The 25,341-nt window shown below is 36.3% G+C and overlaps 1 protein-coding gene across 6 annotated transcripts in view; it reads left to right on the top strand.

The window, feature by feature from the left end:
• Window positions 1-25,341, top strand: part of TRPS1 (transcriptional repressor GATA binding 1) — a 260,682-nt gene that overhangs the window by 47,892 nt on the left and 187,449 nt on the right. For 2 of the 6 annotated variants that reach the window (XM_053559082.1, XM_053559081.1), the window contains 3 exons: window positions 739-893; window positions 4,316-5,244; window positions 19,094-20,223. In XM_053559082.1, coding sequence (XP_053415057.1) covers window positions 857-893; window positions 4,316-5,244; window positions 19,094-20,223 — 2,096 coding nt within the window. In that variant the 5' untranslated portion in view covers window positions 739-856. The remainder of the gene's footprint in view (window positions 1-738; window positions 894-4,315; window positions 5,245-19,093; window positions 20,224-25,341) is intronic. The other 4 variants (XM_053559085.1, XM_053559084.1, XM_053559087.1 and 1 more) reach the window with 2 other exon arrangements.

Genomic DNA, 25,341 nt, shown 5'->3' with positions numbered 1-25,341 from the left:
GCTGTTAGGGAAGTTTCATCTGTTCGTTTAGTGGAGAATAATGTGTATGTGGAACTGCTCTCTGTTACCCCCCAAGAGGTCATTTTTTTTTTTTAATCTCACAAATAGAAGACTTATATTAGCAATTTAGTGCCTTGTAGTTCTTGTTTAAATTCTTCAACTGCGTTTGTCCAATTTACTTTTAGCCCTGTTATCTAAAATGGCAGTTTATACTGGAACTACTTTAACCAGCATTTTGAAATTTTTTTTTTTTTTTTTTGTAGTCTCTGTGATGGGTATTTCCAGGTAGTAAACAGTCAAGTTTAGAATAGAGTTGCTAACACGGATGACAAGATTCATTAATGTGATCAGATATTTTAACAGCTTTAAATTTTTCCCTCTAAAAGCCAGTGCTGGTATTTAGAAATTAAGAACTGTCCCCCCACCCCAGTGTAGGTTAGTATTATAGTCATCAGGGTTAAGGTTTTCTAGAAGTTAAATACTTTCACCAATATCCCAGTGGGTCGTGGAAATGACTTCTTGTCCTGCAATCTTTTATATGACGTTCATCTTTCTCCTGATGCTTTATTAAAAGCTGAGGGAGGGAGGGAGGGGGTCTTGCTGAAGAGCTGCTCCTGCTTTTATCAGATTTCTTTTAACAGCCCATAGTGCTGGCATATTAACCTGTTTTAGGTGTGAAATATTAAAGTATGTTTACATCATTTAGGAAGGAAATTTTTTTTTTGCTTTGTTTTGCAGATGTGCAGATCAGCTCTCAAAATGTCTTCTGTCTTCTGAGCGTCTTCTAAGACGATTGCATTAGCCTCCTGCTAGTTGATAATAGAATTAATAATTGTAAAAAGCACTCTAAAGCCACATGCCTTATGAAGTCAGTGCTGGGTATGATTTTACAAGTATGTGATCTATTTTTTCAAGTGAAAATGTTAACTGGAAAAGTTCTTGGCACACAGTAAAACATTGTGCAATCTGTTATTTGTCTTAGAGATAATAACTTGAGGGTGGCTATAGTCTTAACAGTATCTAACTTATGACTTGCTAGGGGAGTTTCTTCCACTTAGAAGTATTGCAAATGTGCTTATATTTACATAATATGTCACTCCGAAAAATTACGATGATACCATTCCAGGAAAAAATTATTTTTTCTATAGCTACTTCAAAGTATAGTCAAGTAAATTGAGCACATTTTTTTTAAACGGCAACTAAAGGGAACATGCCCCTTCTCCCACAACAAAAAAATAAAACCCAAATGACCTTTTTGATACTACTTTGAAGTTTTTTCAGTTTAACATTCCTTGCAATGTATATTATTAAGAGCTCTATTCAACATAAGGACTCAGTGAGTCCTTTGCATATGCAAACATATGCATTCAAAATGTCTGTTCTTGGGTGGAAGAAGGAACTAAATAAAATTCGGAAAGACGATAATCTAATTAAATCACATTTTCTCCAGGCACTTAAGATGATGGTTGAGTAATTTTTAAACTATGACCCATTACATTTCTCCACGTTAACAAGAAATCTGAAATCAGGAAGCTCTAAAATTTCCTTTGTTCTTAAAAATAAGATCATTTTCTCAATGTTTTAAAGTATTTAGATCTATTCACTTTTACGTATTTTATTTTCATTCCCTTGCTATTTAAAATGTTTCCATTGTTATAATCACCTTGACATTAATCTATGGGCACAAGCCATTTCTTCTTCATTTTGATGGAAGGATAACTTTAATGAATTGTATTATTTATTTTTTATTTCTTCATAAGTCCTGTCTTTCCAGATAAGATTTTATCTTTTTTTCATGCAACCTTATTCATTTTATTTAGGTGAGTCATTGTTAGATTCCAGTTACGTTAAGGAGAAGATGTTCACTTACAGACGATGTAGTTATTCAGTATTTGTCCAAGGAAGATTATATTATAAATAGTTACTCAAGATGTTAGGTGTAATGGGAAAAATAATCAGGATATTCTGGAGGGAAAAACAAGAGATTGGTATCAAGCCATCATATTTTTACGTGTAGGAATGTCTCATATTCTGTAACCTAGAATGTCTTTTACTTTAGGCTAAATGCATAGTTGTTTAGATTTATATTTTTAAGTAATTTCTTCAGCTTACCCATTTATTCATTTTCTTTCTTTTTTCTTTTTCCCTTTGTCATCTACCAGAAAAACTACCCTGCAAAGTTGTACTTATTATTACACCCTCCTATGGCTACTTTTCATTCCTTCCGTTAGAGGAACGGAGGGCTCCTAAAATGTTGGTATTGACAAATAAAACATTGAATGCAAACATTAAAAAAACTAGTTAATCAGTGTTTTCTCTTTTAATGATGGTTATCCAGCTAAGTTAAGTTGAGGGCCCAAGGGAATTATACCACAGTGAGGTGTATTTTTCCCTTCCTTCCCACAGGAGGCCTCATGAACATCACTTTCGTGCAAAATTTTAGTCTTTCTTCCTATCATTCATTTTGTTCCAAGAGGGAGATTCTATTTTTTATTTGATAATATTATTGGTGTTTTTAGAAGAGGAGTGTGTTTCTTAAGTACAATGATACTATTTTTAACATTATTCAGTAAAGTGAATTTAAACTTTTTTACCTTGTGAATGATTTCTTATATTCCAGTGTGTTATCCTTGTTAAGTGATTCATATTATAAAAATTTTCTTGACCAGCTTTTCAGAAGCAAAGGTACACCTGTCTATGTATCTATAAGGCCAGCATGGTTCCTCAGCACTTGTGAGAAATTATAGATGAAAACATCAGATTAAACCATATTATTTAATTGGGATTCATTTTTGTGTGTTTTGGACAATAGTGGTGCAACTAATTCTGTGAAATTGGAGCTTATGGGAGAGCTGGCTAAAAGGCTTGTTTTATAAGAATGTCCCAGGTGGGATTTTCCAAGAGATGTTGGGGTGATGACTTACAAAGCAATCGTCCGTTTTTCAGTAAGAGATTAAGGAACAGAGGCCACAGGACAGATCTCAGTCCTTGAATAGCCTTTGCTAGTGCCTCCTTTTATTGACACACACAAATTGTTTCCTATTTCTGTATATCCTTAGTGTTCTGACTCGTTGGACCCCAGTGGAAGAATTTGTCATTCTTCTTTTGCCCTCAGTCGCTGGTGCCCCTAATGTACTTGAGAGGCACAGTTGATCTAGCACATAAAGGTAAACCCTAGGGAACTGTTAATAGTTTGCTGTTTTGGGCAAAACAATGACAATGTTACATAGCTCAGCTGATCATATCCCTTCGCCAGCCTTCATTGCTCCTGGCAGTGGGACTGGAGCTGTTTCCACCAGGCTGTGCATGGAAATCCGCAGTTAGGTGGATTTCTCCCCATTAGGTCCCTTGTGATGCTGGATCAGCCCCTGTAAGACCCTCCCTGCCCGCTGGGATGCACGAGAGGTCCTTCTAATTTTCAGGCAAGCTCCACATGTGTTTTGAAGAAATTTGTTGGTAGGTCAGAAATAAACTGTTTGTTATCATCTGTTTCCTGAAATTAATGGGGAAGTTTTCACTCTGTTTATAAACATGGCTGTTTGTCTTTTTGTCTGTTAGGATATGTTGGTTGAAATTATATTTATATTCTGGTTGCACAGTATGACAATATTGAATTCCTATATACATACTGTTTATGGATACATATGCATATCATATAAAGAAACATGTAATGCATATTCTATAAACATAAACATATCTATTATAAACATAACATGTGTACATATTATGTATAACACACAGCATATAAATATATAAGCGTGTATATATACAGAAGATGCCCAAAAAAGGTATACACGTTTTAAGAAAGGACCAAACTGTATTAAAATTGTGACACGCAAAGTCACGTTTGACTTCTGCAATAACAAGAGATACAAGATATAATATACAAGATAACAAGCATTATGGTACATGTTATACAATTTTAGTACAGTTTTTCCTTTCTTAAAATGTGTATATATTTTTGGCATGCTCTGTATGTATCATTGACTGTAACTGGAGAAAGAAATTGAGCAAAAAGATACTTGTCAGGAAAGAATAAGTAATAATAGGATTCTAGACATAGTGGTAGATATGGAGGCATTAATAGTCATAGAATGATTTAAAAATGATATGACAAAAATCATTCTAAATGTAAATTGTTTGCTTTCATTTCAAATTTTTGCTATTTTAAAAACCGATGTTTTCTTAGCACATATTTTATTATTTTTTATGCACCTGAAAAATGTGAATAGAATGAATAGAATATTCTAGATTGTATTACATGTCTGTGACTTCCAGATAACGCTGCATCTGCCTTTTCTCTGCGTTTTTACAGATATGGTCCGGAAAAAGAACCCCCCTCTGAGAAACATTGCTAGTGAAGGCGAGGGCCAGACCCTGGAGCCTAGAGGTACAGAGAGCAAGGTGTCTGGAAAGAACAAAGAATTTTCTGCAGATCAGATGTCAGAAAATACAGATCAGAGTGATGCTGCAGAAATAAATAATAAAGAAGAACATAGCTTGCATGTTCAAGATCCGTCTTCTAGCAGTAAGAAGGACTTAAAAAGTTCAGTCCTCAGTGAGAAGGCTGGCTTCAATTATGAAAGCCCCAGTAAGGGAGGAAACCTTCCCCCCTATCCGCATGATGAGGTGACAGACAGAAATATGTTGGCTTTCTCATCTCTAGGGGCTGGGGGAGTCTGCGAGCCCTTGAAGTCTCCTCAAAGAGCAGAGGCAGATGACCCTCAAGATATGGCCTGTACCCCATCAGGGGACTCACTGGAGACAAAGGAAGATCAGAAGATGTCACCAAAGGCTACTGAGGAAACAGGGCAAGTGCAGAGTGGTCAAGTCAATTGTCAAGGTTTGAGCCCAGTTTCAGTGGCCTCAAAAAACCCACAAGTGCCTTCAGATGGGGGTGTAAGAATGAATAAATCCAAAACTGATTTACTGGTGAACGACAACCCAGACCCAGCACCTCTGTCTCCAGAGCTTCAGGACTTTAAATGCAATATCTGTGGATATGGTTACTATGGCAACGACCCCACAGATCTGATTAAGCACTTCCGAAAGTATCACTTAGGACTGCATAACCGCACCAGGCAGGATGCTGAGCTGGACAGCAAAATCCTGGCCCTTCATAACATGGTGCAGTTCAGCCATTCCAAAGACTTCCAGAAGGTCAACCGCTCTGTGCTTTCTGGCGTGCTGCAGGACATCAATTCTTCACGGCCTGTTTTACTAAATGGGACCTATGATGTGCAGGTTTGTGCTTTGTATTGTGATCTCTTTGTACAGAAAAAGATGTTAGTAATGAAATGCGAATTCCTGCATGCATACTAAAACAAAGCTTCCAATACCAGACAGACCCAGGAGGAGAGGTGGACACACCCACCATGGCTACTTCATCCACGTGTGTATTCAGAGTGGTCTTTAGCCTCTTAGGATGCAACACAATCTCAACATTTATACTAGTTTGGGAAAAGTATTTTTTTCGAATTTGCTAAGCCTCCTATTTCTGGACACATTTCATAGCAACTTGATGTTTTCACAGTCTCTTCCAAAACTGACACTAATCTTTATGGTTGGACATGATAATAATCCATGCCTGTTCTATTTTCAGAGTATAAAGCTTTTGCTATAATCTTCGCTTCAATGAGTTATCTTCCTATGTCTTGGATTAGGATTTGAGTTTATACTCATCTTGACTAGATTTGGGTCATATTGACATTTGCAGAGATATACTTCTGAAAAGGCAAAATAATTACAAATGAAAATGTGGGAATAACATTTTACATTGATTAAAAAGAAGTCAGTGTGATCGTAAGGATGGGGACACCAGAATGGCCTTGGTGCAGGCCAAGAAAGCGTTCCTTTCTTCATTTAAGGAAAATGGCAATAATTTATGAAAGCATTTAATAATAATTTAGATTTATACTTTTGTTAAAACCAGCATATCTTTTTGATCTACTTTTCTGTCTTTATGGCATATGTGAAATAGAAGAAAAAATAACTTACCATTTCAAATAGAATGAAACATGGAACTTAGTCTAAGGAAATGTATTCATTTAATTTTTGTAATTTTAAGAGTCAAAACTCATGGTCAGTTTGAGAAAGTGTATTAGTTTTTGTTACAGTCTGTAGATTTTTATTGTATTATTAGGCCAGGGGATTTCAAAACATATTAGGTTTAATATTAACCTTCTTTGGGAATGATTAGAAGTACCAGAAAACTAATGAAATCACATCACACTTATTTGACCAACTAAAGCTCTTAAAATATCAGTCGTTTATGTCCAGTCAATAGCTACAGCTCATTTGCCTTAGACCTCCCTGTTGACCTAATGCCAATTAAGAAAGACAGGCAGAGGGGTTATAAATAACAGGTAGTGATCATATTTTGCAATACTTTTAAGAAGAATCAGAAGAGAAATTTCCAAGTCCTTTAAATGTCAGAAAGGCAATCAGATCTCCTTTGAGGGAGATATAAAGAACTCCTAAAATAGCTAGTTTCATTTTGGTAAAGTTCTCTAAAAATTCCATCTGACTTTGTGAATTTCCACAAATAAAATTATTTCTGTGGAGCAGCAAATGAAGCCAACATAGTTATTATGCATAAAAGCTCCATGCTTTGAACTGCTGTCTTATTAAAGATCATTTCACTGTCTTCTGTCAGATACACTCTGCTGTCAAGCTATGATTGGAAAGCAAATACGTGCGTTAGATAAAAGGGTTGGAAGTGAATAATGTCAGTATGCGAAATGGTGTTTTATAATTAGCAAGTAATATGATGTTAATACCTGGATTTCCGGCGGGCGTCTCAGTTTCTTCACTCTGGGGACAACTTCTGAGGGAAGCTAATTTAGGCCGTCAGCAAGGCTCTAAAACGAAGATTACTAAGGCCTATCGTTTGGAAGAATTCAGATTTTTAAACACACTTCCATTTCCCCCAAACAGTTATTTGTTAGGTTCTTAGTTATTTATAGTAAAGTTTATGTTTGGGTAGAACAAGCTGGACACTTTTCCTGGGTAGTGATTTGAGAAATAAAACAGATGTGTGAACTATCTGGGTTTGAACTAATAGAACTAGAAATAAAACAGCTGATCCCAGACAATGCCGCCCACTAAATCCTTCCAGCCCATAGTCAAGAAGACAGAAAGTGGCAGGAAATAGCATGCAGGAAGGTAACCTTGTTAAGACCATTTTTTTTTCCCCAAAGAAAAATACGAGTGCTAGAAATAGGGGGGGAAAGCAAACTGTGAGAAAAGTGGGTGACTATTTCAAAGAAACAATTGTATTTTGGAAAGTAGTCTAGAAGGTTAGCTTCAGTTTATGAAGAGAACATTTAATTCATGAATAGGCCCAGTGCTGATCTTGAATGCTTTGTACATACACCAGATATTGATTTAGGAACCTATCTGAAGATAAGTAATTTACCAATATTTGTATGCTGAGATAATGACCGAACGGCTTCTCTCTGTGTGTAAACTGAATGAAAGCACATCTGAAATTTCTCTTTTTAACCAAAAGTTTGTGTGGCTGAAATGCTATTTGAGAGATTTTTTTCCTTGGCACTTGAACTGCGTGGAGGCTAAAAGCTGTAGAAGATGAATTGCTGACTGTAGGATTTCTTTAATGCAGTTTTGTTAGAGATACACAGTGAGTTGATGGCTTGTGTGTATTCTGAGGAAAAGACTGTTGGTAAATATGAGTATTATAGACAAATAATTATTCAATTGCAAGAATTATTTATATGTATGTATAAATCCACCATTTAAGCTAGCCGAAGTAATAGTTGAACGATTCATTCATCTTTTTCAATTAAACTAGTCTTTTCTTTTTTTTAAACATTCAGAACAGTTGGTGGTTAATGATAGATTTATGACATTTTAGAGCCAGAACAAAGGAACAGAAGCCAGAAGCAAAGGACTTAAAAAATTCTGTGGCTTTGATCTATATTTTGGTTTGACATGGATGGTTTTAAATAATTTGAACCAACTCGAGTACAAATATGAGGTATATAGTTGGGGAAAAAAGTACAGTAATTTAAACAGATTCTAATATTTTCAATTCTAGGTTCAGATTATTTCACATATATTTGGAGGAATAATAGAAATGTAGACATACTTGGGCTGATAATATACACTGCTGTGTAAATTACGTCACAAATAACTGAGTGGGAGAAATACAAAATTGTTTAAATAGTGAGAAATAACATTGTTTCTTTGTGCTGCATAGCACATAGAGTCCTAGGAAGATAAAGGAGGTTACTGTAAATAGCCATCATAAAGCCAGGACTGTCTTTCCTAAGTCTGTTGAATTCATGAGATGCTCCCCCACACACCTTGACGTTACATGCCCACCCGGAATCAGAAGAGATGTTGATTCTTTACCAAGGAAAACAGGAGAAGATTTAATTGGCTACGTGAGAACTGATGGAATTGACCAGGATGTTAATTTCCCAATTTTTTCATTTTCCCTAACAATTTATTAATTGTTAGACTTCAATATTTAAAAGTAATGTGGTGGCTCAAAGGAGTAGGGCGCTGGCCCCATATGCCGGAGGTGGCAGGTTCAAACCCAGCCCCGGCCAAAAACTGGAAAAAAAAAAATAATAATAAAAAATAAATAAATAATAATAATGGATGTGGCACGATGGGTAAGCCCTTCATAGAAATTTTACTCTCTGTATTCAACTTTTGAGGTTCACATAGGCACCAATAATAAGACAAGAGATTGGGTTCTTAGAAAAGTAATTACAGCTTCTTTCTTTTTAATTCAGCTTTATTAAGCTTATATTTAAACCACCGCTGAATGGAGGCCTGCGTTAACAACACAGACTTTGCTGTTTCATTAGGACTTAATGTGCTGTGCGTCAGGGCGTTTGCATCATTTTTATGGGGGAGCTTTTAGCTCTTAGATCAGGTTATAAAAGTAGGACTCCTGTCAAGTTCTGCTTCCCACGGGAAAGGTTTATATACTCATGATGTATATGTTGTCTTTTCATATTAATGAATTCTTCCTATTCCTGTGCATTATTTAGGACACCAAGGAGGTAGCTACTGGAGTCCAGCTATTAAATTTATTTTGAACCTTAATGAAATTCTAAGGTTAATAGAAGAATCACCGTATTAATTTACCAGGGTCTATCTTGTGTTTGAGCTAGAAGTGCCACATTTCTGTTTTGTAAATATTTTTAGCAGAGTTGCATAATATGTCATGTTAGAAGCAGGAAGAAAAGATTTTAGAGAGAGGAAGTCATCCTTTGGATTTGTAATTTTAACACATTTGACTGTGTAAGGTTTATAGATCTTTAACAACTACCAGTATAATCATTCGAACAGAGGATTACAGTTTGGTCTAAAAAAAAAAAATCAGGGAACATTAATCTCATTGTGGTTTATTTTGACTTGTCTTGAATTTTACTTCCAAACATTTATTTTTTGCCTTGGCGTTTCCTTTGATCTGGAGCAGGAGGGAAGTTGTAGATCTTAGCAGGTTCTGTTTCTTTGTTTTTCTGAGTTGAGGACACTCACACTTTAGAAAAACTGGTGAATGAGACTTTAATTGATTCAGACCGTCTAGATAGAGTACAGAATGTTTGGCATATGAACCCATGCTTTCTTTCAGGACTGTGTCTCTTTAACAAGTAATAAGGTGTTCAAAATAAAACATATGTTCACTCCCAGGCCATAAAGTCAAGCGGAGTTCTGCCACATGCCAGTTTATTTTCACCAGTGGAGATGGCCGAGCTAGATAATATAGCCACCAAGTAGAATAGTTTGACCATCTTAACTAATCCTTTTATCTGAATGATAGTTAAATCTTCACTTGGCCTTGTTACATGAGAGAGGATATGATAAAGGTCAATCCCTCTTTGATTTTCAGTTTATTTGTCATCATTGAAAGAACATGTGTCTTTTTGTTGAATATCAGTATTTCTCTCTAGGCAGAATGTGTAGATGAAGAAATCGTGGTTGTCAGTGCATCCAATCAAATTTAACATTATTCAACTCTTAATAAAAGTTTTATCTTTCAAATGGTCTGCTCTGCTAACAATATCAAGTTCAGGGGATTATTCAGTATTTTTTGTATCTTGGGTCATCCTAATTACGTTTGCCCAGCTGTTGGAGACACAGATACACAAGTCACACACCAACACCAGGAAAGCTGGGAGAGAAAAAAATCTTTCCCTTCCATTTTCTGATTGCTTTCGTGGACTCCAGTTCTGAGAATAATTAAACCTCTTGAATTCTTCATTAGATGATACAAAATTTTAAAGCAAGTGTTAGGCATTTTCAGAATATCAGACAAATTCTTGTGTAATTTTAATTGAAAGTCAAATGTAAAATTTATTTTCCTGTGTAACTTTTGATCTTTCATCTTTTCCTTTGCATAATGAAAAATTGCATGGATCTTTTTTTTATTTTTATTTTTTTTTATTAAATCATAGCTGTGTACATTGATATATTCATGGGGCATCATTCACTAGCTTCACAGACCATTTACCAAGTTTCACATATACCCTTGTAAGATGCACCGCTGGTGTAATCCCACCCATCCCCTTCCCCTTACCCACCTCTCCCCTCCCTCCCCTCCCTTTCCCCCTTCCCCCTATTCTTAGATTGTAACTGGGTTATAGCTTTCATGTGAAAACCCTAAATTAGTTATGGATCTTTCTTTTTCTCTAATTTTGGATTCACTTCGAAAACACCTAACATCTGTTAAGGGTTTTTTATGTATCTACGTGCATCTAAGTACTTTATATACATTGATATACTCATCTTCATAAAAACCCTGGAAGTAGACACTAACATTATGCCCATTTTAAAAAAGTGAAACACACACAGATTGAAGGAACCCACCCGGTATCAGCTAGTTACGTAAGTAGAGAGAATGGGATGCCCACCAGGAGATACAGGCTGCAGAAGCCTGCCTTCACAACCACACTGATACTGCAGACAGGCCAACCGCGTGTGTGGGAGGAGGTGGAAGACGGGTAAATGTGATGCGTTCTCTGTGAATCACAGTGAATGTGGGGAGTTTCGTGATTTGTTGCTGGGGATCATCTGTTAATCTGCTCCATGTAGTGCAATGCTACCTTATTTGAACTTACTAAGATTACAGTTGAAATTGTTGAAAAGAAAATTAAATTTGCTGACTAAACTTTTATGGTTAGATAAAATCCCTGGTACTTTTGCTGCAGAAATTAATTATTATAGAGTGAGTTAGGGGCAAATTGTGATTTAATCAATTAACTGTGCAATGTTTTATGCCTAAATTAAGGGAAGTTGTGTCTATGTGTTTGATTTATTTCGTATTCCCCTCCTTTGGGAATTTTTTGTTTAAGACATTATGATTTAATAGACAGTCTGAGAGTTGTCTCCTGCTCTTCTAGTTATGAGGCATCAGGTAGGTGTTTTTTTTTTTAAGAAGGTTAAATGTTAAGCAGATACAACCTTTTCCCATTTATGTTCTCCAAGGCTGTGTAATTAGGGTTTTACCCTATGCTTGCATTCAGTGCATTACTGAATATAGAGGCAGAGGCGAATCAGAATGTCATTAGAGTGTCTAATGGGAGTGTGATGGACAGTCCAGTCATGCTTGGAGCTGTGTGATTTCACTGCACTCTGAGAGTGAGAGAAGTACAGGGTACAGGGAGAAGCTTGGCCTTTCAGACACTGCACCTGTCTGGCATTTCTCCTTTCATATTTAGATGACCCCTTGATGCAAGATTAAAGAACACCTGGATACTTTTATGTGTCGAGTAACATATTTGGGAAGCTTACAATAAACCATCGTTTGTTCTAAGACCTGTAGACCTGTTTTTCCAGCTTAATATTCCACTGGTACCTTAAAGTCAACACATGTAAAAATTAAGTTCCCCCAAACACCTTTTTTTTTTTTTTTGCTTCCTTTCTTCTACTCCCATTTTCAAGTCAATCAACTGGAAGTCTTGGTGTTACCCTGGGTTTCTTTCTGTTATTTTCTCTCTCTGAACAGTTGAGTAGTTCGTCTCATTCTCTCCATCTTTATTCTTTTAATGTTAGTGCCTTCAGGTTTTTTCATAAATTCTCATTGTTGTTTTCCTTTTTTCTTTCTCCTGTATTCTCTTTTAGTCTGTTTTTTCTCCTCCTTTTTTCTCACCTCCCTGTTCTCCTTTTCTTCTCCTTTCTTTTGTATCCTGTTCCTTTTTTCTTCCTTTCTCTATTTTTTCATCCCCCTCTCCCTCTTTTCCTTTCTCCTCCCTTCTTTCCTCCCTCCCTTCCTTCTTTTCTTCCTTCTTTTCTGCTTGCCTTGCTTCTCTGCTTTCTTCCTTCTTCCTTTTAAGAATTTTTAAAAATTCCACTTACAGATCAATTGTCCTACATTTTATAGGAATTATAGTTATGTTCTGTTAAAAAGCCTATCATCTAGGGTGGCAGCTGTGGCTCAAAGGAATAGGGTGCCGGCCCCATATACCAGAGGTAGCAGGTTCAAACCCACCCCCAGCCAAAAACTGCAAAAAAAAAAAAAAAAAAAAAGCAAATCATTTAATCATACTTATAACATATACAAGTTATAGGTTCTGCAATAACATCTTACTTTTCTAAATTCTCTCCATTCTTGTAGAAGGAGCAACAGTAAGAATAAGGCTCTAGGTTTCTATTACTTACCACGAAGCAGGTAGTGTGGTATAGCAGATTCCAATTAAAGATTTGATAATGCTTCAATCCCCTTTGGTATTTCCAGAGAATGACTTGTATTGTTTTACTCTTATTGATAGTTTTTCTCATTTTGTTTCCTTCATCTGAAATATCTTTCCATGATCACTGCCTTTGAGGCTTGCTTGTCTTCAAATGTCAACTTATCTATACCCAGCTCAGTTGTCACCTCTGGAAGTGTTTGCTGGTTGGCTGGCCAGTCTGGGTTGGGTACTCTTCCTCTGTGTTGTCATGGAACCTGTTCATGCTTCTCCGCAGAAGCTAGTCTCCCACCGTGCTTCCACCGTGGTTGTCATCTCTTTATTTGGGAGCTTTTTGTGCTAAACCACAGGTTGCCATTTTGAACTTTGTCACTTCTTTTTGTATTACCAGCGCTTGGCAGTAGCCGTGCAACCCGCACTCGTCCCTGGGGGAAGGATGTTCCATGTTTTCAGAGATTAGACTTCCTGTTTTCCCATTAAAATTGTCTTCAGAACACACACACAATCCTTATTCATCTCCATTACAAGCAGTGGGAATGGCAGTTGGATGTAGGAGAGAAGTGCCGTGGAGAATCCCCTTAGCTTTATCATCTTGCCCTGTGTTTTTTCTTTGGTCTTTCTTTCTTGTAAAAGTTTGACATCCAAATTATTAGACTGACCTTAAGATGTATTGCTATTACCCTAAATAACAGATGACAATGGAAGGATTAGTTCAGAATTATACGGAGTAAAATGAGAAACCAGTTTAGGGAGAGCTGTTTCTTCCTATAATCCTAAAAGCCAATTATAAAAATATGTATAGTGACGAATACACAGTATTTTTCCTTTAAATGTGTCCCTTATACCAGTTTAAGCTTTGGTTCCTCCCCTGCCCCTGTTCCTTGGGTGGCTTTTATAAACCCAAATAAGGGAATTATTGCAGTGAAACTGATAGGAATAAGCTAGGGGAATCTGCTATGCATGGTATGAGAGGGGAATGATTGCCATATAATTAGATTTGTTGTTGAGATTTTTAAATATTTAACCTCTACCAAAAGCATATCACTGAAGCATACTCTGTGTTCTGGAATCTTTCTTCCGAAGCACTGTCTATGTAGAAATACTTCCTATGTATATTAGCAAATTAATTCTGACTGCCGTTACTTTCAGCCAAGATCAGACCTTGTGTATGTCATCTTTGCTTGAAACCTCAATATTTAAACAGAGATTTCAAAAAACAACTTAGCTTTTTATTGTTAAAGTTGTACTTTTTTAGACTATCAGCCCATAACCTCAAGTCCTCTTAAATTAGTACCCTCCTAATTGTCTCTGGTGCTATCAATTATAGTACTTGAAAATGAACCACATCTAAGAAAAGGTTTGTGTTTAGTTCCAACAACTCTTTTTTGCTACATTGAGAATAAGTACATGTGCCGAAAAGCCGTTGTAAGAGTTCTGAGGCTTTAAAAAATATTTTCCTTTGACATATTCTTTTAGATATTATTATCATTAGTTTATATTCCATATTATAAGGAGGAAAGAAATAAATTGAGGTTAATGACCTTGAAAAAGTCAACTCTTTTATATTTTTCATCTCTACATAAGTTTTATGAAAAGCCATATGTAAATAAATTATACATAAAAGCCATGGAAAATACTACAGGGAAGGAATAGTTTTTATAACTAGGGTTAAAATAGAATAAAAGGCCATTTTAGTACTCAGTCAGTGAAAATTTAGGATCTGTCCTTTTTCATGCCCTAATAGTTGTATTGAGTTTTTCTATGGGACTTTGCTTCTCCAATGACCTGCTTTGAAGTGAAAGATGCATTTTTTTGACACTTTTGAAGAAGCCTATGTACGTTAGGCCATAGTCATGGTCCCATGAATTACTGTGGCTTCAACTCAGGGACCTTGGTGAGAAATTTCCATCTGTGCTCACTCCCTTCAGTTCACTCATTAATGCAACCAAAATGCCGTGAGCCCCGGCTCTTTTCCAAATGTAAATAAGAGACTATTCCTGTAGCCTGAGAAGGAATGTCAACTGATGCAGTAGATTTAGTAATAGCAAAATTGAATCTTCTCATTTACAACTAAAAATACATGTAGTGACATCTATGTGAGTTGTCACTAGATGCCTTTGCCACTTCTCTACTTAGTCTGCTCATCCTTTGGTGGGAGAAATTTCCTTGGATGGTTCACTTCATTAAATGATAGTCCTGCCTATGTGTACATTACTGTGGTGTGTGCTGTCTAATATAGCATTGCCTTCACACGTGCTGTTTAAATTTCAGTTAGTTAAAATTAAATTAATGATAAATTACGAAAAATATTTTAAATGAAAATAAATACTCAATAGCCACATGTGGCTTGTGGCTACCATATTGGGCAGGAAAGGCTATGGAGCATTTCTCCCGTCTCAGAAAGTTCCAGTTGGACAGCACAGCTCTGCACTTCTAACTCTATCCTCATAATAATCGTATAAAATGGCAAAGTGCACAATATTATTTATGTTCATAAAGATGAGGAAGCTGAGGTGCCAGGAAGCAGAATAATACATCTTTTCATAGAACCTGACTTAGGGAACTTCCTCTGGGAGCAAAAGAATACAAGCAAAACTAAATATAAATGAAAAAGGGTTTCATCTACTATTTTTTTAAAATCTTAAAATGTTAAGTATTTTAAAAGGAGCGTGGTATCTGCACAAAAAACAAGGTATGTAAAGAAAACATGTGTTCTCCCTAATATTCTGAAATTTAAAAAATGATAAAAAAAAATAAGAGCAGAGAAGTGGTCTAGCTTGTTCAGTGTTTCTCCCTAATTTCTTCCACAGAACCTCAAGCTTAACACATACTAACTACTAATTGAATGAATGAATACATGTAATTTGGGGGACAAAAGACTTTAAAGTTGAATATAATTTGAAATGCCTTGATATCTATACCAGAAGAACTGCTAGGTTGATGGTGATAATTAAAGTTCTGGTTAGCAAGCGAAGAAAGATCAAAAGCAGTGCTCTTTATTCTGCTTGTGATTTTGTTTAGTCATAAGTAGAGAACAGCACATTTTTCTACTCTTTATTGGATCCAACCATTTGAAAGGTTTGCCTGTTTCCTAGCAGTTAATTTCAGTATAAACTGTTGCTGTGCTTATTCTGCATAACTGTTTTTGCTGTATATTTGTTTATAACCTAGAAAAGAATAGTTTTAAGATAATATTTATGGGTCATGAAAATAAAATTAATATGATTGGTAGACACGGGTATACCGCCTTTTAAAATAATTATGTTTTGTTTCAGAATGGTATTTTATCTATCTATTTATTTATTATTCATTTATTTTTGAGACGTAGTCTCAGTCTGCCACCCTGGGTAGAGTGAAAGAAGCAAAAGGGTAGGGTAAAGTGCTGTGACGTCATTAGAGCTCACAGCAGCCTGAAACTCTTGGGCTCAAGCAAGTGATCGTCTTGCCTTAGCCTCCCAAGTAGCTGGGGCTACAGTCACCTGTCACAATGCCTGTCTAGTTTTGTTTGTTTGTTTTGTTTTGTTTTTTCTGTTTTTTGTAGAGACAAGGTCTCACTCTAGCTCAGGCTGGTCTCAAAATCTTGAGCTCAACCAATCCACCTGCCTTGGCCTTCCAAAGTGCTAGGATTATAGTCATGAGCCACTGCACTTGGCCTTAGAATAGTATTTAAATGATGTACATCAGTTCTATGACTTAAGCGTACATCTGTTGCTATAGAAAGTTGCCACAAATACAGATGGAGATTTTATGTTTTATTTTTGAAGGAATAGAGTGAGGAATAGAGTGCTATGTTTTCCAAAATGGAATTTTATAATATATGATTATAATTTTATATTAGCTTTCAATAATTTACAATACTAATATGATTTACTGATATTAGCCGAGATGGCAAATACGTAACCTATCGAAGTATCAATATTGTTGTTCTTGCTATTCAGTGAGATCCATGAGTTTTTATTTGCTTGCTTGGGTGGCTTTTGAAAGAACAGTAACTAATATGAAGGTATTTATTTTTCATCATAATTAAAATGTGTAGCCATTACAAGCATCTTAAAGAATGGAATGGACAGAACGTCCCTGTAAACAAACAAAAATCATACACATGCACATGTAGATACTACCAAATTAAAAAGACCGAATGCAAGTTAGTTAGTCATAAACCAAAATGCTGTACTAATGTTTCACAAAATCAGCTTTCTTTCATGGTCTCCTCACCTAGGCATTCTTAACCTGGACTTCCTGATTCATAACAGGAAGTAACAACAACCTGGAGGGGTTATGATGTGCTTAGTAATAATTTATGTTCCCTTCAAAGTCACATGTTTAGGGATTTCTTAAGAATATGCATGCCCTTTGTTCAGCCCTTTCAGTGTGGTCACGGCACATGAGGCTTAAAGATTGCTAAATCAAAGAAACAGCAACGATGTGTGGTGGTTTCTTGGGAATCTCTGTTTTATAAGCGGAAGTTCAAAGCATTTTATATTAAGCTCAACAACTCTGAGGCAATATAGAGGCTGACATAAGAAAATCTTCATCTCTAGATTTAGCACATTTTCTTTGCTTGCATTAAAAGAAGAATGGAATACTTCTGAATTTGTCCCTTGCAATTCAAATTTAAGTCCCTGAACAAAGTGCCTGATTGACAGCTGTCCATTTAAATTGTGGAAATTGTTGGAAATAAAGTTTCTCTTAACTAGCAGTGAATTGTGAAATTTAAGCAGATAGTATACAGTGTTCCATATTACATGTCAGTGCAAGGTTTAATTGCATTAGTCACTTAAAAGCTAGATTAGAATGTTTTAGACTGCTCCCCAGAGTGCATGGCTTTCGTTTCTCTCCCGCCACTGACCCTCAGGTTGCTGCCTGGAAAGGTATCCTCTTCTTAGCTTTCTGATTGGTGATACTCTTGTTATTGACAGATTGAAGTCTGTGTGCTTGGGATAATAGATACAGACATTATCTAATGAAAAACATTATAATCCTTTGATTAAAGGTTGAGGAAGACTTTCATAAATTGTTACTCTAATGTATACTAAATGCTCAGTTGTTTATGTGAATGCACATTTCTTAGAACTGTAATTACTGGACATACATTTAGAGGTTGCTCCAATTGAGAAATGAGGAATCTGTTCCCAAGAAGAGTTTAGGTAACAGTCGGTTCAAACATCTCTCTAAGGAGCAGAAGGAAGAGTTAGACCTCAGTCCTGTACAGTAGAGGTACAAATGTATCTTTCAGTGCCCCACAGGAATGTTATTTGCATTTTAAGTAGAGCCTTTCAATGATTTTGAGCTGCCTGCGACTTTCTCATGGAGTGATTTGGATATGAGCAGTGATCACACGTGTCATTTTTGAGCAGCTGTTAAAGAAGGCAGAACGTGATTGTGCCACTTACTTAATACATTTCATCTGGTTGCTGGAAAAATTCAAAAATTCACTGGTGGTTCGAAGGGAACGTTTCTTCTTTTTTGGAGCATTTCATTCAAAAACTCTATTTAAACTCAATTGTGATGCTTAATTGACTTCCCTGTGGAGATGCAAACTGAGAGTGGAAGAAGGTTTTTATATAAAGTGCCTTTTGAAGGCCTTTGTAGCTCTGATATTAGGTAATTGCATAATTTGGGAAGGGAAGGAGAGCAGTAGTGATTTTTTATGGTAGAATTGTTTTACTTTGTTGTTTAAACATCGCAAGATTTATTCATGGGAGCTAGAGGCCCTTTGCATGAGAAAAAGCCTTAATCAAGTAAGGTCCTGGAAGAGTCCTTCTACTTGTTTGTCCTAGATCATGAAACGTTTGAAACTGTTCACAATGGTTCTCCATTACCAAGATTTCCTGCCCACTCCAATTCATTTTGTTTTCAGTTTCATTGTGTATGGTCATGGTTTGTGCACGAGCCCTTTTGTGTGATCATTTGGTGTCTTTATTTCACTCAGAAGATAGACCCTATCTTCACCTACAGCCTCGTATCTGTCCAAACTGGACAGAGTAATCTCTGAGCAACTTCCGCTGGTTTTACAGCAACGCTTCACTTTTCACAAAAGAAATCTAAACATAATTTGGATGCTTCTGTAGGAATGTGATTGATTGGAGGAGGTATTAAAACCCACCCAGTTGGAAATTGGCTTTTTCTTAGTTTCCTTAAAAGTATACATTATTAAACTTTTTGAATTGGTTATAGTGCTTTTATTACTTATCTTCATCTGTTAATGTGGCCTAAAATGTTTAACATAATGAACTCTCAAAGAATAGCTGTTAAGAAATAGAAAGTGCATTTATTTGGCTCTGATTATTCAAGTGATTTCCTAATAAGCAGGAGTACTATCGTATTTTTTGATGTGGAATACTTGTCTGTATCTCCCCTCCTCCCTGTAGAGAGCCCGTTGAATTCATGACGTGTTTAAAGTAACATCCATTTCTTCTACTCTCTAGGTCACTTCAGGTGGAACGTTCATTGGCATTGGACGGAAAACACCAGATTGCCAAGGGAACACCAAGTATTTCCGCTGTAAATTCTGCAATTTCACTTATATGGGCAACTCATCAACTGAGCTAGAACAACATTTTCTTCAGACTCACCCAAACAAAATAAAAGCTTCTGTCCCCTCCTCCGAGGGTGCCAAACCTACAGAGAAAAACTCTAACAAATCCATCCCTGCACTTCGATCCAGCGATTCTGGAGACTTGGGAAAATGGCAGGATAAGATAACTGTCAAGGCAGGCGATGACACTCCTGTTGGCTATTCAGTGCCCATCAAGCCCCTTGATTCCTCGAGACCGAACGGAACAGAGGCCACCAGTTACTACTGGTGTAAGTTTTGCAGTTTCAGCTGTGAGTCATCTAGCTCTCTTAAACTGCTAGAACATTACGGCAAGCAGCACGGCGCAGTGCAGTCAGGTGGCCTTAATCCAGAATTGAACGATAAGCTTTCCCGGGGCTCTGTCATTAATCAGAACGATCTAGTCAAAAGTGCAGAAGGAGAGCCAATGACTAAGGCAGAAAAAGGCTCGGGTGGGGGGAAGAAGAAGGACTTCTCCAGCAAGGGGGCAGAGGATAATATGGTAACAAGCTATAACTGTCAGTTCTGTGACTTTCGATATTCCAAAAGCCATGGCCCCGATGTAATTGTGGTGGGGCCACTTCTCCGTCATTACCAACAGCTCCATAACATTCACAAATGTACCATTAAACACTGTCCATTCTGTCCCAGAGGCCTTTGCAGCCCAGAAAAGCACCTTGGAGAAATTACTTATCCGTTTGCTTGTAGAAAAAGTAATTGTTCCCACTGTGCACTCTTGCTTCTGCACTTGTCTCCGGGGGCTACCGGCAGCTCGAGAGTCAAGCACCAGTGCCACCAGTGTCCGTTCACCACCCCTGATGTGGATGTGCTCCTCTTCCACTACGAGAGTGTGCATGAGTCCCAAGCATCTGATGTCAAACAAGAAGCAAACCATTTGCAAGGATCGGATGGGCAGCCCGCAGTCAAGGAGAGCAAAGAACACTCGTGTACCAAATGTGATTTTATTACCCAAGTGGAAGAAGAGATTTCCCGACACTACAGGTAATACATTTGCGGGGCACTAAGAATGTGATAGAAAGTGTCCATAGATAGAAAGAGGATTGGGCCAGGAACTGGTGGGAGTGACTTTGATGACTAGGGGAAGTGATAAGGCCAGACTACATAAAAGATCATTGATAGGATTGCAGGGAATGTATCAATGGATGTGAAACAAACTTCACTTTGGTCACTTGTTTGAGATCATGTGTTCATTTATTGTATCTGTATTTTTTCTACCATTTACTGGGTTTTGTTTTCTATTTACAGTGATGCTGATAGTGCTGATTGGCTTATTGACTTAACCATAATCCACTTATTTGTCCTTGCTAAGTAGGATGACATCCCATATTTTAGACAGAGCAGCCCCTAAATTAAAGGGGCTATCGTAATACGCATGCATTCTGTTCTCTGTTCCAACTGGAAAGAGATCATCTTGAGAACATGTTACTCATTTTTCTTTTCTAATGAGACTATTAAAAAGTGTGTGGCATCCTTGCGTGGAATCCAAACAGTATCTGAAGGTGAGAATTTTGTCGTATGCGTGACTTTGGACGTATAGTTGCTCTCTTAACAGGTAAAACTGCTTGAGGTATGTCAGATTCTTAAATACGCAAGGACATGTTAGTGTTTTTCTTCTAATTTTACCCTATTATCTTTACACAGATTAACTTTCCAAGTTAATCTTTATACTTTCCAAGTTAATCTTTATACTTGATAGAGGATACATGGCTTTATTTGATTTATATATTCACTACTTAACTCCAAAAATGTACATCATGCCAGCCATTAAGTATGCATGAGAAAACAAGCCACACATAGGCAGTGCCCTCATGGAACTTAAAGTTTAGTAGGGAAGACAAGGGACTTCACAGATCACCATGAGAGGGACGAGTGCCGTAAAAGATAAAGTTATGTTTGGATATATCGATAACATAGCTGAATATGGTGGGTTAGGAAATTCCTCCTGGCGGAAGGCACATTTATTTTTTTATTTATCTTTTTTTATTGTTAAATCATAGCTGTGTACATTAGTGCAATCAGGGGATACAATGTGCTGGTTTCATATACAATCTGAAATATTCTCATCAAACTGTTCAACGTAGCCTTCATGGCATTTTCTTAGTTATTGTATGTGGACATTTGTATTCTGCCTTTAGTAAGTTTTGCCTGTACCCATTCTAAGATGCGATGCACCATAGGTGTAAACTAAGACTTTGTTATAAGCAAGAATTAGTTCAGCAAAACCCTGGTGCTGTGTTCTGTTCAGATACTGCTTAGTGGTGCTTTCCTGGGATTATTCTTCTGGCCATTCAAGAAAAGAGCTTTATTTCCTGCTTTGAAGTGTTTTCTACATGCAGATTCAGTATCTTAGTTGAAAAATCTAGCTATTTCAATTTTTGCATCACAAGATTTTGAGCGGTTCCTTCCATTTTTTTCTTAAGTTGTGTGTTAGTGCAAGTACAGCAGTGTTTTTTCAGTCACTAGTAATGAAGCAATTCATGTCCAACAATAGTCTGATAATGTTAGATGTTAATTTGAAGGGCACCCTAATGTTCACAGTGAATCAGAATGTTCAGAAAACACTTACTTGAGATTTACACTGTTTAATTTATAAGGTCAGCCCTAGGAAAGACACAGTCCTGCAGTCAAATATGTGTTCACACTTACAATGAGTATTTCTGGCTCCTCTGATGTTAGCTGCATGTTAATTTATTTCTGAGGCTAGCAGCCATCAGCTTCTTTTTGAGCTTTACTGGTGTGGGTATGTGCCTATTTGCATACTGTGCATGTACATTTGTTAAGTGATGTAAAAGTTAGACAATCCATTCTATTTTTTTTTTTTGAAAGGAACATTTTTTTGAGAAACCCTCATGATTTTCTTTAATCATGGAAAAATCAGCCAGTACACACACATGCACATGCACATTTGCGCACGCACACACACACGCACACTCTCCTTCTGATACATCATCTAGCTACCGGATCATCTGGGCAGACAGTTTTTCTCAAGGCGGCTGAGGCCAATGCTCCAAAAATCTGGGAAAAAAAAAAAAAAAAGAATTTCTACATGATTTGGGTAAACAGAATAATCCCCCAAGAAATAAGTGTATGATTAAAAATGTTACTGAATAATGTCAAGATTTAGTTAATATTCAGTGATGAAAGTAAGCTCCAGAGAGAAGAGACTATTCATTTCTTGATCGTCACTGTATCTGCACAGTTTAACCCAGTAACAGGATGCCTCACAGGAACTCAGTGACTATCGCTATGTAAATGAGATCCTTGTGAGTTTTCGACTTCACAATCATTATGAATAAGCTGAGATCTCCAAGGTGAGTTACATATTAATCTTTTCCTACTACATGGCCTTGAATCGTTTCTGAGGACTAGGGTTTCTCACCAAATGCCAGTTGACTATTCATTTTGAATTTAAGTTATCCTCTCAGTATTTTCTTAGCTACGAAATTAACAGCACTTGTCCCTAGGGCATTAGAATCCTCTTGTACTTATTTTTAAATCCTGATGTAGTCTGGCTGATCAGTTACTTTTAAGGTGCTGAGTACTTTACCTTCAATCTGTTTATGAGTTCTTGTAGAAGTATTTGAAATTCAGAGCCTTGTAATTTCAATAGTCACAGCTTGGTAGGAAGTATAAAGAAACGGTACAGAAAGTTAAGCAACAGCAGAAGACCTCGGGGATACGAAAGGAAATAGTTGCACGGCGTTTAAAACTTGGTCTGTTACCAAAGCATTTTTCCCAATTGCTGCATTTTGAAGAGCCAATAGGAAGGCAGTTTGCCTTATCACAATAATATCTTTATAATTAAATTTGCTCATATTATTCATGTTGGGAAACCTCTACTGTAATTTTACATCATTGCTGTGGAACATTGTAGGCTTGTGGATGCTTTATAGACAAGACTTGCAGTGTAATAAAAATGAGCATGAGCTATGTACTGTACAATATCTAAAATCATTTAGCTGTAAGATAATCGCGGAGAAGCAAGAGAGCTAGAGCTCTGTGAGGAAAACTGTGTGGAGCCGTTGCGTGGATATTTACCTTGAGAACTAAGTTGAACCTAGTTGAACTACAAATATTACCTATCTAGCAAATGGAATTCAATTCTCTAAATGTTTCATATTTACTTATTAGTACCCCTAATTCAGATCACTGCTATATTTTTATATTCTAAGCACAAATTTGCTTTCCTGACTGTTTCTGGTAGATATTTGATGGCGAGGATCTGTCATTTTCTAATTTTAAATAGTGTTTGTACCTTTTAGCCGTAAAACATGTAAACTCAGGAGGAAAGTGTTAAGATTGGATACTGTAGAAGGCCAGATTAATGTAGCGACTACTTAAACTCTATCTCAAAAGCACTCTGGGAAAGCACACGGACTATGTGCTCTGCTGATTGTGAAGAGGAGGATTTTTATTTTTGGCACTTAATTACCAACACATCTGAAAATGCCAAGTACACCATGCATTAGAACAGAGTTTTTAAAGGTGTGGGGGCCATGATGGCTACACTTAAATTTGCATATGTTTGATGCAATGTTTTAAAAATTATACCTGATAAATCAGTTGCCTGTAAACCTTAAAACAGACATAGTTCAGTTTGAAATTTCCCATCATGAGACAAAAGTTACCGAGGATGTTATAGTCCACTAAGAAAATAAGTCAAAAGTTCATTACCTTTATTTGCATGTATTATTTGTTAGAAATTTCAGAATAAACTTTCCTGAAATTTTCTTTATGTAAGAAAATTATCAAGTCTTGTAATAAGATACATTTTAGCCATGATTTTTGTTTTAAATTTATTTATATAAATTATTTCCTATTTGTTGTTTATCTTTAATAGGAAGACTTGCCTTTCTATTTTGAACATTTGGTAAGGGATATCTTTATTTTGAAAATGATTCATAAGTCATAATTGTCCGATAAAATATTAGTTATATTTTCTGTTACCTCTTAAAGATGAAAGCTGCCATCCCACCCCCCTTAAAAGCTACAAATGACTACACATTAATAAGACTATTTCAACTCAAAGAGGCAAAGTGAGTAGACTGAACAGAAACTTATTCACTCAAAATTTCAATTTTTCTTAGGTTATATTCTGTTAAGGCTGTTCCTCCTCACTTAACTATTTCTAATTCTAAAGGCTTGATCTGATTTTCCGTGTATAATTTTGTTTTTGTTTTTGTTCCTGATATACTTTCTTCCCCTGGTTTTCATTTTATCATTCTACAGTGGCAGTAAGTATCATCTGTCATAAATTGTAGACTTTTATACAGACAACACATACAGTACAAAATGACTAACGCTGTTAGATGTCATGTCTACCGAACTATATTTAAATATTTGAATTATTTTCATTCACCCTCTTCTGTGATAACTTATGTGTGTTTCTTTCATTTTTGAATCACTTAGCATATCTTTCAATGTCTTCATTAATTAGTATTTATTATTGATTCATTTATTTTGATGCTCCATTTAGTCATCGAAGAAGAAGAATATGGTTAAAACTATTCAAAATACAATACAATTATGTAGTGAAGAATAGCTTTTCAAGTGATGGCATCAATCTCTAGAAGTTAATATTTAAAGGAGGAAAGCAAAGCCTCACTCAGAGGTGTACTTCCCCTATACCATGGGCTAATTTATTTGGAAGACACAAGTATTATTAGAGCATTATAAACCAGGAGCATCTTTTAGCTGATTTCTTCCAGGAGCATTCTTCAATGTTATGAATTATGAAAAGATAATAATCTCTACTAATGAATGAAATGCTACTATTGGGATGAAAGTCCACTGTACGTTGAAAGATGGAAAGATCCAGAAATAAACACTTTTTTACAGCACCTGGAAATTCTATAAAGTAGGACAAGGAATAAAATATCTTTCCTCTCAGAAAGTCTAAGTCACTTGTATTAAATACAATTTGGTCTTTTTTTAGACAGCTGGATGCCTGGAGAGAAAGGTTGATTTAGCTGTTCAGTCAGAGTTTCTCTGACTTTTATCCTCCTTTTCCAGTATTGTATGGGACATAATGAGATTTGATGTAAGCACATTTCCAATATTTTATGGAACATACACTAGAATATTAATTTATGTCTGTGA

Source organism: Nycticebus coucang, chromosome 13 (genome assembly GCF_027406575.1).
Source record: "Nycticebus coucang isolate mNycCou1 chromosome 13, mNycCou1.pri, whole genome shotgun sequence".
Lineage (NCBI taxonomy): Eukaryota > Metazoa > Chordata > Mammalia > Primates > Lorisidae > Nycticebus > Nycticebus coucang.
Note: the sequence above shows the minus strand (reverse complement) of the source record. Positions and strands in the feature narration are given on the sequence as shown.